This window comes from Dysidea avara, chromosome 1, assembly GCF_963678975.1.
Source record: "Dysidea avara chromosome 1, odDysAvar1.4, whole genome shotgun sequence".
Taxonomy (NCBI): domain Eukaryota; kingdom Metazoa; phylum Porifera; class Demospongiae; order Dictyoceratida; family Dysideidae; genus Dysidea; species Dysidea avara.
The window spans coordinates 14,475,108-14,491,839 of NC_089272.1; the positions used below are offsets into that span (position 1 = coordinate 14,475,108).

Sequence of the window (16,732 nt, forward strand, 5' to 3'; positions counted from 1 at the left end):
TTTAATTTGGTAACCTGGATAGGTTGGTGTGAGCTGTTGTCATGAATATGCTTAAAAGAATACCATTGAATATCTACAGTGGAACTTGTCTAAGCTTGTCATCTTAAGGCTAAGTTTTATTGATTTAATAGGTGGATGGCAAGTAGATTAGTGTGTAAAATTGTCACTTAGGAACTTAACGTTAGTCTTTTGAGAAGATACCTTTCTAAACTGGATGTCGCTGTGTAGTGACAATGACTGGTGCTGCTCACCACAATGACTTTTAGATTAATGGAGTTATAATACTACATAATTTTAGTGAATCCTTCAAAACTTTCATGATTCAGTGGATAATAAATTTAAGATTCCAATACTGATTCAGAATTAATAAAGTTCAAAATCTGAGGATTATGGGAACCTTTATTGCAAAACCTCAGTTGCTTTATTTGATTTGTCTATACATATGTCTTACCCTAGTCTTCACAAAGGTCAATAAATATATCATATATAGCTATCAGTAGGTTCATGAGAAGTAAAACTAAAACTGTGTGACAATTCAAGCGGAATGAATTTAAATACCTTTGACTAGGATGACAAGCATATACAGTAATTGACACAAAAGACTAATGACTTTAACTATAAAGATATTGTGTAGATAATACTGAAAAGCTAACAAGTGCAAATAGTAAGTGGTACATATGTGAGATTGAGGAGACTTTTTGTCACGTGGTAAACTACAGAAGTTTGGTAGGACTAAATTTGGTGAAATTGGTGCATTGAAAAAACTTTCAAACCTTTACACTTATCAACTATAATATTGTTCAAGACCTTACGATAGACATACATGTGCTGATTCATCAAGTGAAAATTTAGTTGTGAAATACTTTCATCTTTTGATGTTTATCAACTGCTCAACCTTAACGCTATGACTTACAGTAAACAGGTTTGAGATTTCTATGTAGCTACCAGCCCATATCACAAGTTAAACATTTCTTAAGAATTTATAGGAAGACGTTACAGGTGTATTGCCTAATGGAGCATGACACACTTGTCTAGACTGCATGACATAATAAATGCATTAAAATTACCACTTCCTGCTAAGGTGCAGGTGGCTAATATGTGACTGGGCCTGCAAAAAGAGGACATGTGGGCACATAAAAATTGCCTACTTTTTCAAATTGTGATTCGTCATAACTTTGTATTCTATTACTGCTTGGCCATAAAATTTTCAGCATGCATTAACAAAGTAGTTGATTTTAACAAGTAGCGATGTAACTGTTTGCAAACAATTTATGGACAAGGATATCATATTAACATAAAATTTGGCTATGATAGTTGTATAATTATACATACTGGCACAAAAATTTACTTTTGAGTTTATCACTTTGTGAATACTATAGTAGTATCATCATGTTACACTTCATGATACACATGATTTAAGGTAATAGCATCTAAAATGTGTTTTGTTTCTTCTATTGTCATATATTGTCGGTTTGGTGGTGCAGAATGGATCAAGGATGAAATAGCTCATAAGTTGATTATGATGTATTGCAAGGTCATCACTACTGCTAACAGTAACCTGCTAAATTATAAAAATATGTTTACATTCATTTTACCATTTTTTGTAGTTAAAACTTCTAACAGTGAGCTATATAGTGACTGTTTCAATATGACAAGTAAATGGCTCATCTTTCTATGCAATACTCATAACTAGATTTGCTGTACTATATATTGAAGTAGTTTTAGAATTCAAAATTCTACAAAATAATGTTGTAAATATGCATAACTAGCTAAGGAAAATCCACTGTAGGAACCTCAGAGTTATTGAATGAATATATAATACACTTGTGTACTCATGCTCAATATTTACATCCTACTTATGACTTCACAGTTCAGTAGAACAACTAAACTCTTAGTAAATGAAATCAAACATGCATTGTATCCTGTTCACCAATTGATAATGATTAAAATTATTGTATTATTATAGACACAATTTTAAATGCATGACAATTTCATGAAATTGTGGTATACTGTCTTTCTTTCCTCCAACAATATAAATAGCTGATGTACATCAGTTTATAATAACTACATTAATTAATATCCTATGTAAATTTCTCCTAAAACGGGTATTAGATTTCATAAAGGGAACACTAGTACTATTACTGTAGTAACACTAGTACAACAAGAAGATTATGACATTAAGCAAATATGGACCATACTAATTTTACCCAATAAATATAGCAGGATGCCCAACTTCACTTGTAACAAGTGGAATGCAATAGTAGCACCCACACTACAGTGACATTCCCATAATTATTTTAAAGACTTTTAATATGAAAACAATTATACATAAACTAATTAACTTCGTAACCCAACAGTCTGCTTTACAGTACATAAATAACACCAAGTTTTTCAGCATTTGCTTTCCAGGTTTGAAAAATAAAATAACATAAGATACGACAAAGTGTGGGGTTTTTGACAAGTATCTGATAATTTATATGTTCTACTAAAATTATTCCATCAGACAATTGAATGTGTGTGGTAGCCAGATTTTGTCAAATTCAGCCACATTAGTTGAAGTCTCTTTCAGTCACAAATACTTTGTAATGGACAAAGCGATTTAACATACATTCATGCAAGATATGTATGGTTGTGAGTATATACTGGAAAGTGAACAGTAAAAACTATCTTTGATGTTGTAACATAACAGTTTTGCATCAGGTGTATTAATGTGTTGTACTAATATTAGAGCATTTCACTACAAAGTGGCTGTTCTATTAGAGATTATCAATCTATTGTAAGAAGTTATGTAGAATTCATTTGAGTGCTCTATTGCCGTTTGCAGTTTCCACAGACCACTCTATTTGGGAGTACCAATCTATTTTTTATGGAATTGAGCTTCGTGCGGCCCAAGAAGCCGGCGCCACACCGTGAGTATATTAACAGGAAGAAAGAAAACGCAATTTTCACACCTATGTAGCTCTGTGATCCCTTATCCGATTGGAACCAAATTTGCTAGAGACGTGCCGCCCAGTTAGGGGAGTCTACATACCAAATTTGAAGAAAATCGCTCCAGCCATTTCCGAGATACGAGCGAACAAACTTTCGTTTTAATTTCTTCGTTTTTTTCTCTTCTTCTACTTCTTCATTTCGCACACTTCGCAAAATCCGCCATAAAACACGAATGCGTGCTCGGATCGGACTGCAATTTGGCACACTTAAAGGGCTCATTAAGGCGGATATGTGTACCAACTGTGGTAGGAATCCGATGAACATTCACGGAGTTATGACCGATTATTTGCGTAAAATCAGGTCGAAGGTCTGTCACGCCTACAGGGTAAACCCCTTGGAGGAATCAGTTGAAAATTGATATGTAGATGGAGCAACCGTCGTAGGAGTGCCTTTTTGTGGTTTGAAAGGAATCGGAATAAAGACCATGGAGATATGACACAAAACCCAACCTGTATCAAAATTACGCGATTGATTTTTATGAATAAAAAAACTATTAGTTTTCGTGTCTACCAGGCAAACCGCTTAGAGTAACGAGCTGAAAATCAGTATGTAGCTGCAATAATCATCATGGAAGTTTCTTGCAGTAGTACAGAAGAATCGGATTACAAATCACTGAGTTATGATTCTAAAGGCAACTACGTGCAGCAAATGCGAGATTGAGATATACTAATAGAACAGTCACCCTAATAAAGCATTCAGTTGCATGTATAATTTACTCAATTATATTACATTGTAAGTTATTCTGTAGGGAATTCAGCTACAAACAAGTCACCCTGTAGTCAGATCAGCTAGAAGAAGGTACCTAGTAGAGAGTTCAGCTGAAATAAATCACCCTGTAGAGAATTCAGCTACAAACAAATTGCCCTGTAGAGAGATCAACTAGAAGAAGTTACCTTGTAGAGAGTTCAGTTACAAAGAAACAATCATGCAAAAAGTTTAGATTCAAACAAATCACCCAGTACTCAGAAAGTTACGCTATGAACAGATCACACTATAGAGAGTTCAGTTAGAAACAAGTCATCCTGTAGAGAGATCAGCTAGAAGAAGTCACATTGTAGAGAGTTCAGTTACAAAGAAACAAGCATGCAAAGAGTTTAGATACAAACAAATCACCCAGTAAAAAGTTCCGCTATGAACAGATCACACTGTAGAGAGTTCAGTTAGAAACAAGTCATCTTGTAGAGAGATCAGCTAGAAGAAGTTACCTTGTAGAGAGTTCAGTTACAAAGAAACAATCATGCAAAGAGTTTAGCTACAAACAAATCACCCAGTAAAAAGTTCCGCTATGAACAGATCACACTGTAGAGAGTTCAGTTAGAAACAAGTCATCCTGTAGATAGATCAGCTAGAAGAAGTCACTTTGTAGAGAGTTCAGCTACAAACAAATCACCCTGTAGATAGTTCAGCTAGAAACAAGTCACCCTGTAGAGAGATCAGCTAGAAACAAGTCATCCGTAGAGAGTTCAGCTAGAAGAAGTTACATTGTAGAGAGTTCAGCTACAAAGAAACTACCATGTAGAGAGTTCAGCAGCAAACAAATCGCCCTGTAGAGAATTCAGCTACAAACAAATCACCATGTAGAAAGATCAGCTAGAAGAAGTTACCTTGTAGAGGGTTCAGCTACAAACAAGTCACCCTGTAGAGAGTTCAGCTAGAAGAAGTTACATTGTAGAGAGTTCAGCTACAAGAAACTACCATGTAGAGAGTTCAGCAGCAAACAAATTGCCCTGTAGAGAATTCAGCTACAGACAAATCACCTTGTAGAAAGATCAGCTAGAAGAAGTTACCTTGTAGAGCGTTCAGCTACAAACAAATCACCCTGTAGAGAGTTCAGCTAGAAACAAGTCACTCTAGGCCTGTAGAGAGATCAGCTAGAAACAAGTCACCCTGTAGAGAGTTCAGCTAGAAGAAGTTACATTGTAGAGAGTTCAGCTACAAAGAAACTACCATGTACAGAGTTCAGCTGCAAACAAATTGCCCTGTAGAGAATTCAGCTACAAACAAATCACCCTGTAGAGAGTTCAGTTAGAAACAAGTCACCCTGTAGAGAGTTCAGCTAGAAGAAATTAAGTTGTAGAGAGTTCAGCTACAAAGAAACTACCATGTACAGAGTTCAGCTGCAAACAAATTTCCCTGTAGAGACAAACAAATCATCCTGTAGAAAGATCAGCTAGAAGAAATTACCTTGTAGAGAGTTCAGCTACAAACAAATCATCCTGTAGAGGGTTCATCTACAAACAAGTCACCCTGTAGAGAGTTCAGCTAGAAAAAGTTACATTGTAGAGAGTTCAGCTACAAAGAAACTACCATGTAGAGAGTTTAGCTGCAAACAAATTGCCCTGTAGAGAATTCAGCTACAAACAAATCACCCTGTAGAAAGATCAGCTAGAAGAAGTTACCTTGTAGAGAATTCAGCTACAAACAAATCACCCTGTAGAGAGTTCAGCTAGAAACAAGTTACACTGTAGAGAGATCAGCTAGAAACAAGTCATCCTGTAGAGAATTCAGCTAGAAGAAGTCACATTGTAGAGAGTTCAGCTACAAAGAAACTACCATGTAGAGAGTTCAGCTGCAAACAAATTGCCTCGTAGAGAATTCAGCTACTGTAACAAACAAATCAGCCTGTAGAAAGATCAGCTAGAAGAAGTTACCTTGTAGAGAGTTCAGCTACAAACAAATCACCCTGTAGAGAGTTTAGCTAGAAACAAGTCACCCTGTAGAGAGATCAGCTAGAAACAAGCCACCCGTAGAGAATTCAGCTAGAAGAAGTTACATTGTAGAGAGTTCAGCAGTTTAGCTACAAACAAATCACCCTGTAGAAAGATTAGCTAGAAGAAGTTACCTTGTAGAGAGTTCAGCTACAAACAATCCATCCTGTAGAGAGTTCAGCTGCAAACAAGTCATCCGGCAGAGAGATCAGCTAGATGGGTCACCTTGCACAGAGGTCAGCTACAAAGAAATCACCCTGCTTCATCTTTTCTTCTTCCTGTAGTAAAGAAAAAATGAAAGCTTAAAAAGCCCTAAAGCCGGCCATAGGCCGGCTTTGGTGTATACAAATACAAAAAGAAGTGAAATCTGATCCAAAACAGCCAAGCTGTAAAATAAAAGAGTGCTGCCCTGAAAAAGGCTATGGTGAAAAAAGATGTGAAATCCAAGGTGGCGGCCAAGAAATGGCTGTGATGGTAGGTTAATGGTAAAAATTTTAATAACAACAATTCAGGTGAATTTGGTGCCGCTTGGTCTTGGCACAAAATTCACCTGAATAGTCGTTTTTAAAATTTTTACCATTAACCTACCATCACAGCCATTTCAAGGCCGCCACCTTGGATTTCACATCTTTTTTCACCATAGCCTTTCTCAGGGCCGCACTCTTTTTTTACAGCTTGGCTGTTTTGGATTAGATAATAATTATGCTAGCATTATGTTTGTATTGCCAGCACTCCCCCTTTATTATGCTGGCATATGTGACCGTCTCAGCAAAAACCCAACTTGTTCACACATTAAAAAATAATAATTTTTTTTTAAACTCAGCATTATCAGCAGTATCCAAGGAATGGACCACCACAGTTTCAGCCTTCTGTAGTGTGTAGTTTTGGAATTACAGCGATAGACAGTAGGAAGAACAAGGTAATCGATTTGTACAGCGACTATATACTGAAAATAAACTGCAGGCGCTTACATTCGCAGCCATAGCTTCCGTTTGGATTAGCCTACAATGTTTAATTTTGCTTAAAACGTTCACCATGGATCAGCACATCAGCAAAGGTATAGTATTAGCCATGTATATACTTGCGCATATGCATGGATATGAAGGCGGTTAAGTAGAAGAAACGATAACAATCTTGTTTACGTTTACCTCATCGTAAACAAACGCACGTGACACGCATACCCTCCGAGCTAGAGAAACAAAAACAAAGCTTTTCGAATTCTCCATGAACAGGCGAATAAGATGGTATATAGGTTTAATCGATTTGACTCTTCCTTCTTCGAGTACTGGCCCGATGAAAACCTGCGCAGTTTTTTTTGTAGCATGCGCCGGTAATTTTACGAATTATTTTTAAATTCGATTAAATAAGGGAAAATAGTTCTTAGATTAACATCATTATAGATTTAATGTTCCAATTTAAAATGCCAGTAATATTAGCTTTAATCCACTAAAGTTACTGCTAGTTAAGGTTACGGTATAGTCACGGGCAATCATTCAAAATTTTGAATGCCTATCGATACTTTTTGAGAAGTCCATAAAGCCAGTCTAACAGCGTGAAAAGTTGTAAAAGAAGGTGAAGCCCTTCATATTGAATGTTTTTATGTAGCTACAGTGTAGTTTGAGGCAGGTGGAACATTACAGTTTGTTGTAGTAACACAAGTAAGCCAGCCCGTACATCTGTCGAGAATGAAGACTGACTGACTGACTCTAATATAGCAAGTTTATGTTTTATCTTATTGTACTAGGTTAGGCTATAGGTATTTTCAATTGTGGTTGTACACGTGAGCTGTGTGTGTGTGCGTTATATGGAATCTTTTCCCGCCTCGTGGTGCTTGGTGATAGAGGTCAAGTGGCTTTCGTCAAACATTCCAGCAAGAGAAGAACCTGGTAGCTGAGACGACCGGTATTTGGAGACACTCCCGCATCCGTTTCATTGGTGCTGTGACGCAGTCGCGAGTCGTGAGCCTTACACTTTCTAACCCTCCACTTAAAAGTCGTGGTACCGTGGCAAAGGAGAACGGTACCCAGTAAGGAAAGCGACTCATTATCTTGATTCTGTTCTTGTTGGTTTTATTTCAGTTACCGAAAGCAAATTATGACGATGGAAGTTTCACACCTCCGAGCGTCACGAAGGGCTCATCGCGCTCACCTCACTCGAGTTTTTGGGAAGATTGACGCCATTCTGGAGAGCAACGATGCTCCTGATGAGAGAAACACTGCCACCCTTCAAACATCGTTAGAGCAAATCGAAGCCAAGAAATGTACCATTGCGGAACTTGACACAAAAATTGTTGCTGAAATTGAGGATCCAGACACACTTGAATCAGAAATTTTGGACTCCGAAGAGATAATGTTCAATGTGGCTGAGAAAATTACATTAGTCAAAGCAGTGTTGGCCAGACCAAAGACACTCAATATTCAAGCTCTACCCTTTCAACCGCAGAGTGTCATGATCCCACCATCCAGTAACTCAATCAGTGATCAATTGTCAAGTCATTCGGCTAGTGACCGACCATCCAATCACACTGTCAGTGATCAGCCATCAAGCCATACAGTTAGTGATCAATCAGCAAGTCATTCAGCCATTGTTCAACTATCAAATGAAGATGCATCTGTGACTGACACCCCTCAACAACAGCAGCGAACTGAATCCAACGAAGGAACAAATTTTGCTCAGGCTCAGGGGTATGTTAACACCTTTGCTGGTATGTCCCAGAATGTCAGCCGCCTCCCCAAGCTAACATTACCCACATTTGGAGGTGACCCATTGAAATGGCAGACATTTTGGGACTCCTTTGATTCTGCTGTGCACTCCAACAATGTGTTGACTAATGTTCAGAAACTGAACTATCTGAGGGCACACCTTGAAAGTGAAGCTGCAAGGGCAATTGCTGGATTTCCCTTGACCAGTGTTAATTACCAACAATCCTTAGATCTGTTGAAGGACAGGTTTGGTGATCAACAGAGAATCATTAATGCCCATATGCATTCACTGATGAACTTGCCACGTACTAGCAACAACATAACTGGTTTGAGGGCCTTCCATGATGCCATTGAAAATCATGTTCGTGGTCTGTCAGCCTTGGGTCAATCAACAACGAGTTATGGGGCCCTATTAGTTCCTATGGTACTAGGGAGACTTCCTGCTGATGTGAGAAAAAACCTGGCCAGAGAGCACAGCAGCCTAGAGTGGACCCTTGACAAGCTAAGGAAATCAATTGCCACAGAGATAAGAGTCCTTGAAGCTGGTGCCCTAGTTTCTCCATCTCAGTCAGACGAACACCACTCCACAGCTTCATTTCACACAGGGGCCATGAGCAAACCTGAACCTAGGAAGCTTAAGTGTGTGTTTTGCAAGGGACCACACCCAGCTACACAGTGTGACACTATCCCAGACCAGTCTAAATGCATGGACATTGTCAAGCGTGATAAGCTCTGTTTTAATTGCCTTGGTCACCACAGAGTTGGTCAATGTCAGTCGAAGGGCCGCTGCAAACACTGCAAGGAGCGACATCATACCAGCTTGTGTCGAGGGACACATCACCAACAGAATCCTCCTAACACACAGAGACCAACTTCAGAACAGCAATCTACTCCCCCCACTCAAACTGCACAGAATTTGATAAATTCCACGATATCACATCCTCAGCCAACCAAGGTATACTTTCTGAAGACAGCTGTTGCTACAGTGAGAGCTAACAACTTTTCTGCACAAGCAAACATATTACTAGACGAGGGAGCACAACGCTCATTTATCACACAAACTCTCGCCAACTCTCTGCACCTTAATGTTCAAAGAAGAGAATCAGTTGCAATTGCTGCATTTGGAGCATCAGAGGTTTCCAACCATACTCTTCCTGTTGCTACAATCTGCCTAGAAACTACAGAAAGCATTCAGATTCCTATCAATGTTCTTGTCACTTCGAGAATCGCTCAGCCACTCCGTAACCTTCCCTTTTCCTATATTAAGCAACTGCCATATTTGAAGGAGCTACACCTTAACCATGCAATCTCAGACAGTGATGTAATCAACATCTCAATGCTTATAGGAGCCGATGCTTACTGGTCCATTGTGCAGGAAGCCATAGTTCGAGGACCAGGTCCTACTGCTGTTCAGACTAAGATTGGGTACTTACTTTTAGGACCACTACATAACTACACCAGCTCTACAGCATCCAGTGTATTTCATCTTAGTTCAGCATCACTGTTCGACTCAAGTGGTATCACCCCAGTAGAAAGCACACACTTTGGGCTGAGTAAGGAATCATCTGACTTCCTACAGGAGTACCTTCACAACTCAGTAAGTCGGCAGAGTGATGGTACATACATTGTGAGCTTTCCATGGAAATCCAGCCACCCCGTGCTACCTACAAACAAGTCCACTTGTGAACGACATGTGAGGTCCCTTACTCGTAAACTAAGCAACACTACTGGCATGCTTAAAGTTTACCACAGCATAATAGAGGAACAACTGAGACATGGATTCATTGAGCAGGTACCAATCTCAGAATTAGCCAAGCCATGCCATTACATACCACATCACGGTGTGCACAAGGATTCAGCAACAACACCACTCAGGATCGTGTATGACTGCAGCAGCCGTGGAGCCAAGCATTTGGCAAGTCTCAATGACTGTCTAGAAACTGGGCCTCCCTTTCTGCAAGAACTACCAGCTATCCTCATCCGATTCCGTTGCCACAAGTTTGGTATTAGCGCTGACATTGAAAAGGAATTCCTACATGTTCAGTTGCACGCCAAGGACCGTGACTACACTCGTTTTCTCTGGCCCTGCTGTCCTGATGATCCCAATAGCCCACTTCAAACATACCGATTCAAAGTTGTCCTATTTGGATCGGCCAGCTCGCCATTTATGTTGTATGCTGCCCTTCATTGTCATCTCACACATTGTAGTTCGACAACATCCAAGGATCTTCTTCAGAATCTGTATGTGGACAATATTCTGTCAGGGTGTTCTACTGAAGAAGAGTCCATTGTGTACTACACTGAGGCCAGAAAGGCACTATCTGACGCCAACTTTAATTTAAGAAGCTGGGCATCTAACAGTGCACAATTGACTACTGCAGCAGAGAATGATCAAGTTATGGATAGTGGCAAACAGATAAACACACTTGGACTTGTGTGGGACACTGCCAATGACAATTTGTCACTCTCTCAGAGGGCCTTACCACTTGACAATTCTCCAGCCACAAAGCGCAAAGTGTTGCAGCAATCCTCCATGATTTTTGACCCATTGGGTTTTGCGTCCCCAGTTATGATTAGTGCCAAATTACTGCAACAACAACTATGGCAGAACAAGTTATCATGGGACAGTCCACTCCCGGCAGAGAGCCAACAACAATGGCAGACCCTTCTAGATGATCTCCGACAACTACACGCAATCTCCTTTCCTAGGTGTTACTTTAAGGATGGATTAAGTACAGATGCTCCAATTGAACTACACGTATTCTGTGACGCAAGCACTAAGGTTATGGAGCAGTGGCATACTTTTGTCAAGGCAGTGAAACATCATTTGTGATCTCGAAATCCAGAGTGGCCCCCCTGAAACAACTCACACTTCCTAGACTAGAACTGATGGGTGCCACTACTGCAGCTCAGATGTTTACTTGGATCAGTTCATCAATTCATCACAGGATCAACTCAGTCCATATGTGGTGTGACAGCCAAATCGTACTTCATTGGCTCAACAGTGATAAGAAACTGAAGCAGTTTGTTTCCAATCGTGTGTCAGCAATCACTAAAGCTTGCCCTGTCCAATGGTGGGGTTACTGTCCATCTGCAGACAACCCTGCGGACTTGTTAACTAGAGCCATTTCGTTCTCAGCTTTGCAAGCCTCAACTATGTGGACACATGGACCAGAGTGGATTGTTCATGAAGAATTAAGGCCAACATGGAGTGCTACTGACATACTAAATGTTCAACTTACTGTTATATACAGATGCTGAGTTGCAATCACCGGACCCAGTTGAAGAAACAACCAAAGGCGATCAGCACCCTACTGTGGCAGCCATCATTGACATAGAGAGGTATGGTACTCTATCTAAACTGTTGTACATCACTGCATACGTGTTGCGATTTATTGAGTGTATCAAATCACATGAATCCAAGCCTGTAGGACCGATCACTGCCAGTGAACTAAGTAATGCCCAGAATGTGTGGATCCAAAGCTGCCAACATTCAACTTACCTGAAGGAAATCCACCCTTTACACAGGGGACGGACATCCAGTAGACGTCTCCCACTTGTCAGACAGCTCAGGTTGTTTTTAGACTCTGACAATTTCCTCCATTGTGGTGGGAGGATACATAATGCTCCAGTTGACCACAATACCAAGTTCCCCTATCTTCTCCTCCCCAATCACAGACTAATCACCTTGATTGTGTATGCTACTCATGCCACTCAACTACATGGGGGCACAGATACTACAGTGACTGCTCTGAGGCAACGTTTCTGGATTCCTGCAGCACGGAGAGTAGTGGCGAGGTTGCTTCGGAAGTGTGTGATCTGTCGTAGAGTTGCTGGAAAACCATTCCCTGTCCCTGATCCACCACCGCTGCCACAGGCCAGAGTACAAGATGGCCCTCCCTTCAGTGTGACTGGAGTTGATTTTACGGGAGCGATGTACGTGAAGAGGGAAGGAATGGTCGGTGAGTATAAGGTGTATGTGTGCTTGTTCACCTGCGCTAGTACCCGGGCTGTGCACCTTGAAATTGTAACTGACCTTACAGAAGAAACCTTTCTACAAGCTTTCCGAAGGTTTGCTGCCCGCAGGTCATTGCCCCATCTGACCACTACGGTTATTTGCTGATGACTGTTTACTTTACAGAATTATCACCACCAAGGAGGATGCCATTCAACTTCAGCATGATCTTGATCAACTACACGAATGGGCAACTAAGTGGCAATTAAGATTCAATGTAACCAAATGTACTATTATGCGGTTTACCAGATCATTATCACCAATCATTTTCAACTACAAGCTAAACAATCACAACTTGGGTACGTCAAACCAACACTCCTACCTTGGTGTTATATTGGACAACAAACTATCATGGTCTCCACATATTAGTAATATAGCTGCTAAGGCCAATAGAACATTAAACTTTTTGAAACGCAATCTGAGTTGCTGCTCATCTAACATCAAAGCAACAGCCTACCTTACGATAGTACGACCGTCAATGGAATACGCTGCAGTCATCTGGGACCCATACCACCATAACAATATTCAACAGCTAGAGAAAGTACAGCGTAGGGCAGCTAGATGGGTCCTAAATGATTTCAATCGATTCAGCTCAGTCACAGCTATGTTACAGCATCTTTCTTGGCCAAGCCTTCAGCTGAGACATAAAATATCCAGATTACAAGCACTTTTTAAAATTATACATCAAGATTATTCACTGTCAATTCCTCTTCACTTTATTTCAATGACAAGATCCACCAGACTATATCACCCACATCGTTTTATTCTACCAAATTCATCTACCCATTCATACCAACAGAGCTTTTTCTCCAGATCAATTAAGGATTGGAACAACGTACCATCTTCCATCATTGAGAGCAACAATATTGACTCTTTTTCAGCGGAACTGCAAACATTGTATGGAACTCTATAACTGTAATCTTTGTAACTACGTAGCTAAATTCATTTTATGATTGCTTTTTTTCCTGAGCATATCAGCTGTGCTGTCTGCTCAGTATTATATAAATAAATAAAATAAAATAAAACTAATCATATCAGACAATGCTTCAACTTATACATCAGCAGCAAAGGAGTTACATGAATTGTTCCAGTCACCTACACTGAAGTCTGCTCTTATGCACAAGGGCACAACATGGAAATTCATTCCCAAAAGAGCTCCCTGGTATGGGGGCTTTTGGGAGAGGCTGGTTGGAATGGTGAAGATGTCTCTGAAGAAGACCTTAGGCCGTGCCTTTATCACACTCACTGTCCTCCAAACCACCATTGTTGAAGTCGAAGCAGTGCTCAATGATCGACCTCTAACACACCTCTCATCTGCCACTGGAGACCTTGAGCCATTAACACCCTCTCATTTGTTGTGTGGGCGCCGAATTGTTCCTCTACCACATCCAAATGTTACAGATGAAGAGATATCTGACCCTGATTACCACTCTGCAGACCAGTTGAGAAGTAAGATAGACCGACAAGGCCTGCTATTACAGCACTTTCAATCACGATGGAAGAAGGAATATCTGACTTCGTTACGAGAAGTGCACCGCACAACAGGCACCACAGAACAAACAGTCAAGACAGGCGATGTGGTGCAAATACATGATGATTGTCCTAGAAACCAGTGGAGACTTGGAGTGGTTGAAGAAGTTGTGAAGGGGAAGGATGGATTTATCAGATCAGTGACATTACGCACGACAAGTGGACGCACTAATCGTCCAATTGCACGTCTATATCCCTTGGAAGTGACACATTCTCCAACAGACGTGGAAACACTTGAGCAAGAACCTGAGCTGCCAGCACAACAGAATAACCAGATCTCTCACAGACATCCCAGGGGAGCAGCCTTGAGAGCAAGGAGGCAGTTAAGTGAATGGACTGAAATGCTACGCCGCCGCCCGGAGGATGTCTAGAATGAAGACTGACTGACTGACTCTAATATAGCAAGTTTATGTTTTATCTTATTGTACTAGGTTAGGCTATAGGTATTTTCAATTGTGGTTGTACACGTGAGCTGTGTGTGTGTGTGTGTGCGTTATATGGAATCTTTTCCCGCCTCGTGGCGCATGGTGATAGAGGTCAAGTGGCTTTCGTCAAACATTCCAGCAAGAGAAGAACCTGGTAGCTGAGACGACCGGTATTTGGAGACACTCCCGCATCCGTCTCAACATCGCTCAGCTCCAGCTGTCACTACCATGTTTTTCCGCCGCTAAATACAGCAAAAGCTGTAAGCTCTATTGGCTTTTCTGGGGCATAGTGATGCTGTATATTAAACTTATTAGGTCCTGTGGAAGCGTTTTTGGCGTGTTTCTCCCTAGTGACTCAGATACAAGCCTTCCAAGAGCTTGTTTCACTCGAAAAAGCTACTAAAAGTTCAATAAAACGTCTATACTACCAGTAACTTAAAAAATCGCTTCCACAGGACCTAGATATTTTAGTTGTTTAGCCACTTGTGTTGAAATTATAAGGATTCAGTAATCTGTTAGTCTGGTTTTTGGCGGCGCGTTTTTATAAAACATCGCTCTATTGTAGACCACACACCCAAGAACAGTCGTTGTTCTGTAGTAAAAACAAACAAGCACAATTAGTTGTATTGCTAACACAACACAGTTGTTGAAATTATTTATCCCTGCTTGGTTTAAAGCAGGTTTTGTAATTTGTTCCGCCCACGCATTTTAAACTATTCCGTAACCTTAAGCTTGTATATGCATGGCTAAATAGTATCACTAAATGTAAGAAGGAAAATTAAGCAAAAATATTTTAGACTATAGATGCAAAATGTATTTGTGAAGATTGTAGGTGTTGTAGCTACATAGCTTAAAATTTGTTCCAGGTTACGCACTACATTTATAATGTAGATACATAATATCCGATGTTGAATGGAGTAAGAGAGTTAGTTAAAGGTGACTTTTGTTGAGTCACTAGCTACTGTATTATGCAAATGATGATTTTTCAACATGGTATTTTTGTGGCAGTGGCGTAGCTACCATTGAGACAACCAACTGAACAGGCTGAGCAGGCCTGAGGATTTTCTATTCAAACATTAGGCCCCTATTCGGTGATTATTAGTTTCTCATCCAGCCTTTCTAATTATTATGATGCGGGCGGGAGGGTATTACCATTATGCCATTATTTTATAATATTAACACACTGATGTACAGACCTTGTCCAAATTGTCTTTCTTTCTTACTACAAATATTTCCTTCACCAGCTGATTCTAATTTTCGTGATCACCAACTGTTTTTCGACAGTCAACTGAAAGCCTGCTTTGATGAAGTCGATAGAGCACGATTGTAACTGGCACTGCAGTAATTTGCTAAGGAAAACAACAGATCTCCTGTGATATATATATATTTTTTCCTGTGATATATAGCGCATTGTAGCGTTCATCAACAAAAATTATAACAGTTTGGTATCACGTGTTCTTCTGAGCATGCGCAGAGTAAATAATGGCTTACCATGCGGTAGCTTAAGAAGGATGCGGGCAGTGGATGAGAAACTAATAATCACCAAATAGGGGCCTTACTAGACAGCATTACTGTGCCACACACAAAAGTCTCTGGGGTTGTAGTACTAAGCAGGGCCAGAACCCTTGGTGACACAGTCCGACATTGAATGGATCACTTTTCAGCTACTTGAGTTTGTAAAAAGATCGAGATACTCTAATAGAGCAGTCATCATAATATACTCTAATACCATACATGTTTCACTGTCCATACAAAAGTCTCAATAGTAGCAGTGAAATTTATCCCGTATTTCACTGACAGCAGTGAAAAAGTTGTAATTGCAATTTCATTGGATAGAATTTATGTTAACAATATAGCGCCAATTAGTGTTGACGCATGTTTAGTACATAGTGACAAATTGCGTACATAGCAACGCTAATGCACAGCATGCGTATATGCAGCGAGTATGGTATTAACTGGGAATAGCATGGGTAGCAGTGAAATTTGGGATAAATACCACTCTTGTTGTATTGGAAATGGTAAATTTCACTCGGCTTCGCCTCGTGAAATTTATCCCCATTTCCAATACAACAGTCGTGGTATTTATCCCAAATTTCACTACTACCCATGCTATTACTAGTACTAATAGAACATTCAGTAAAGATTATAGCCACTGTTCTCATTACATGCACTGCTTGGTCTAAATCATTTATATTTATGTTAATCAGTTGATCATGCATAGCTATATCACATATTAGCAGTTACAATAAAAAAATAGCCTCCACATGCCATTTCAAAGCATATATTTTCAAAAATTTCCTTAAGGGAGCATGCCCCTAGACTCACTAGCTTGACATAATTTGCACATGCAGTTGAACATCA

General features: G+C 40.1%; 1 protein-coding gene across 1 annotated transcript; it reads left to right on the plus strand.

Moving 5' to 3' along the window:
* Positions 1–11,290: 11,290 nt before the first annotated feature.
* LOC136259781 (uncharacterized) lies at positions 11,291–14,317 on the plus strand. Its single transcript, XM_066053359.1, has 3 exons — positions 11,291–11,612; positions 11,656–12,363; positions 13,455–14,317. The coding sequence occupies exons 1-3, from the start codon at positions 11,291–11,293 to the stop codon at positions 14,315–14,317; spliced, it is 1,893 nt and encodes a 630-aa protein (XP_065909431.1).
* The last annotated feature ends 2,415 nt before the right edge of the window (positions 14,318–16,732 follow it).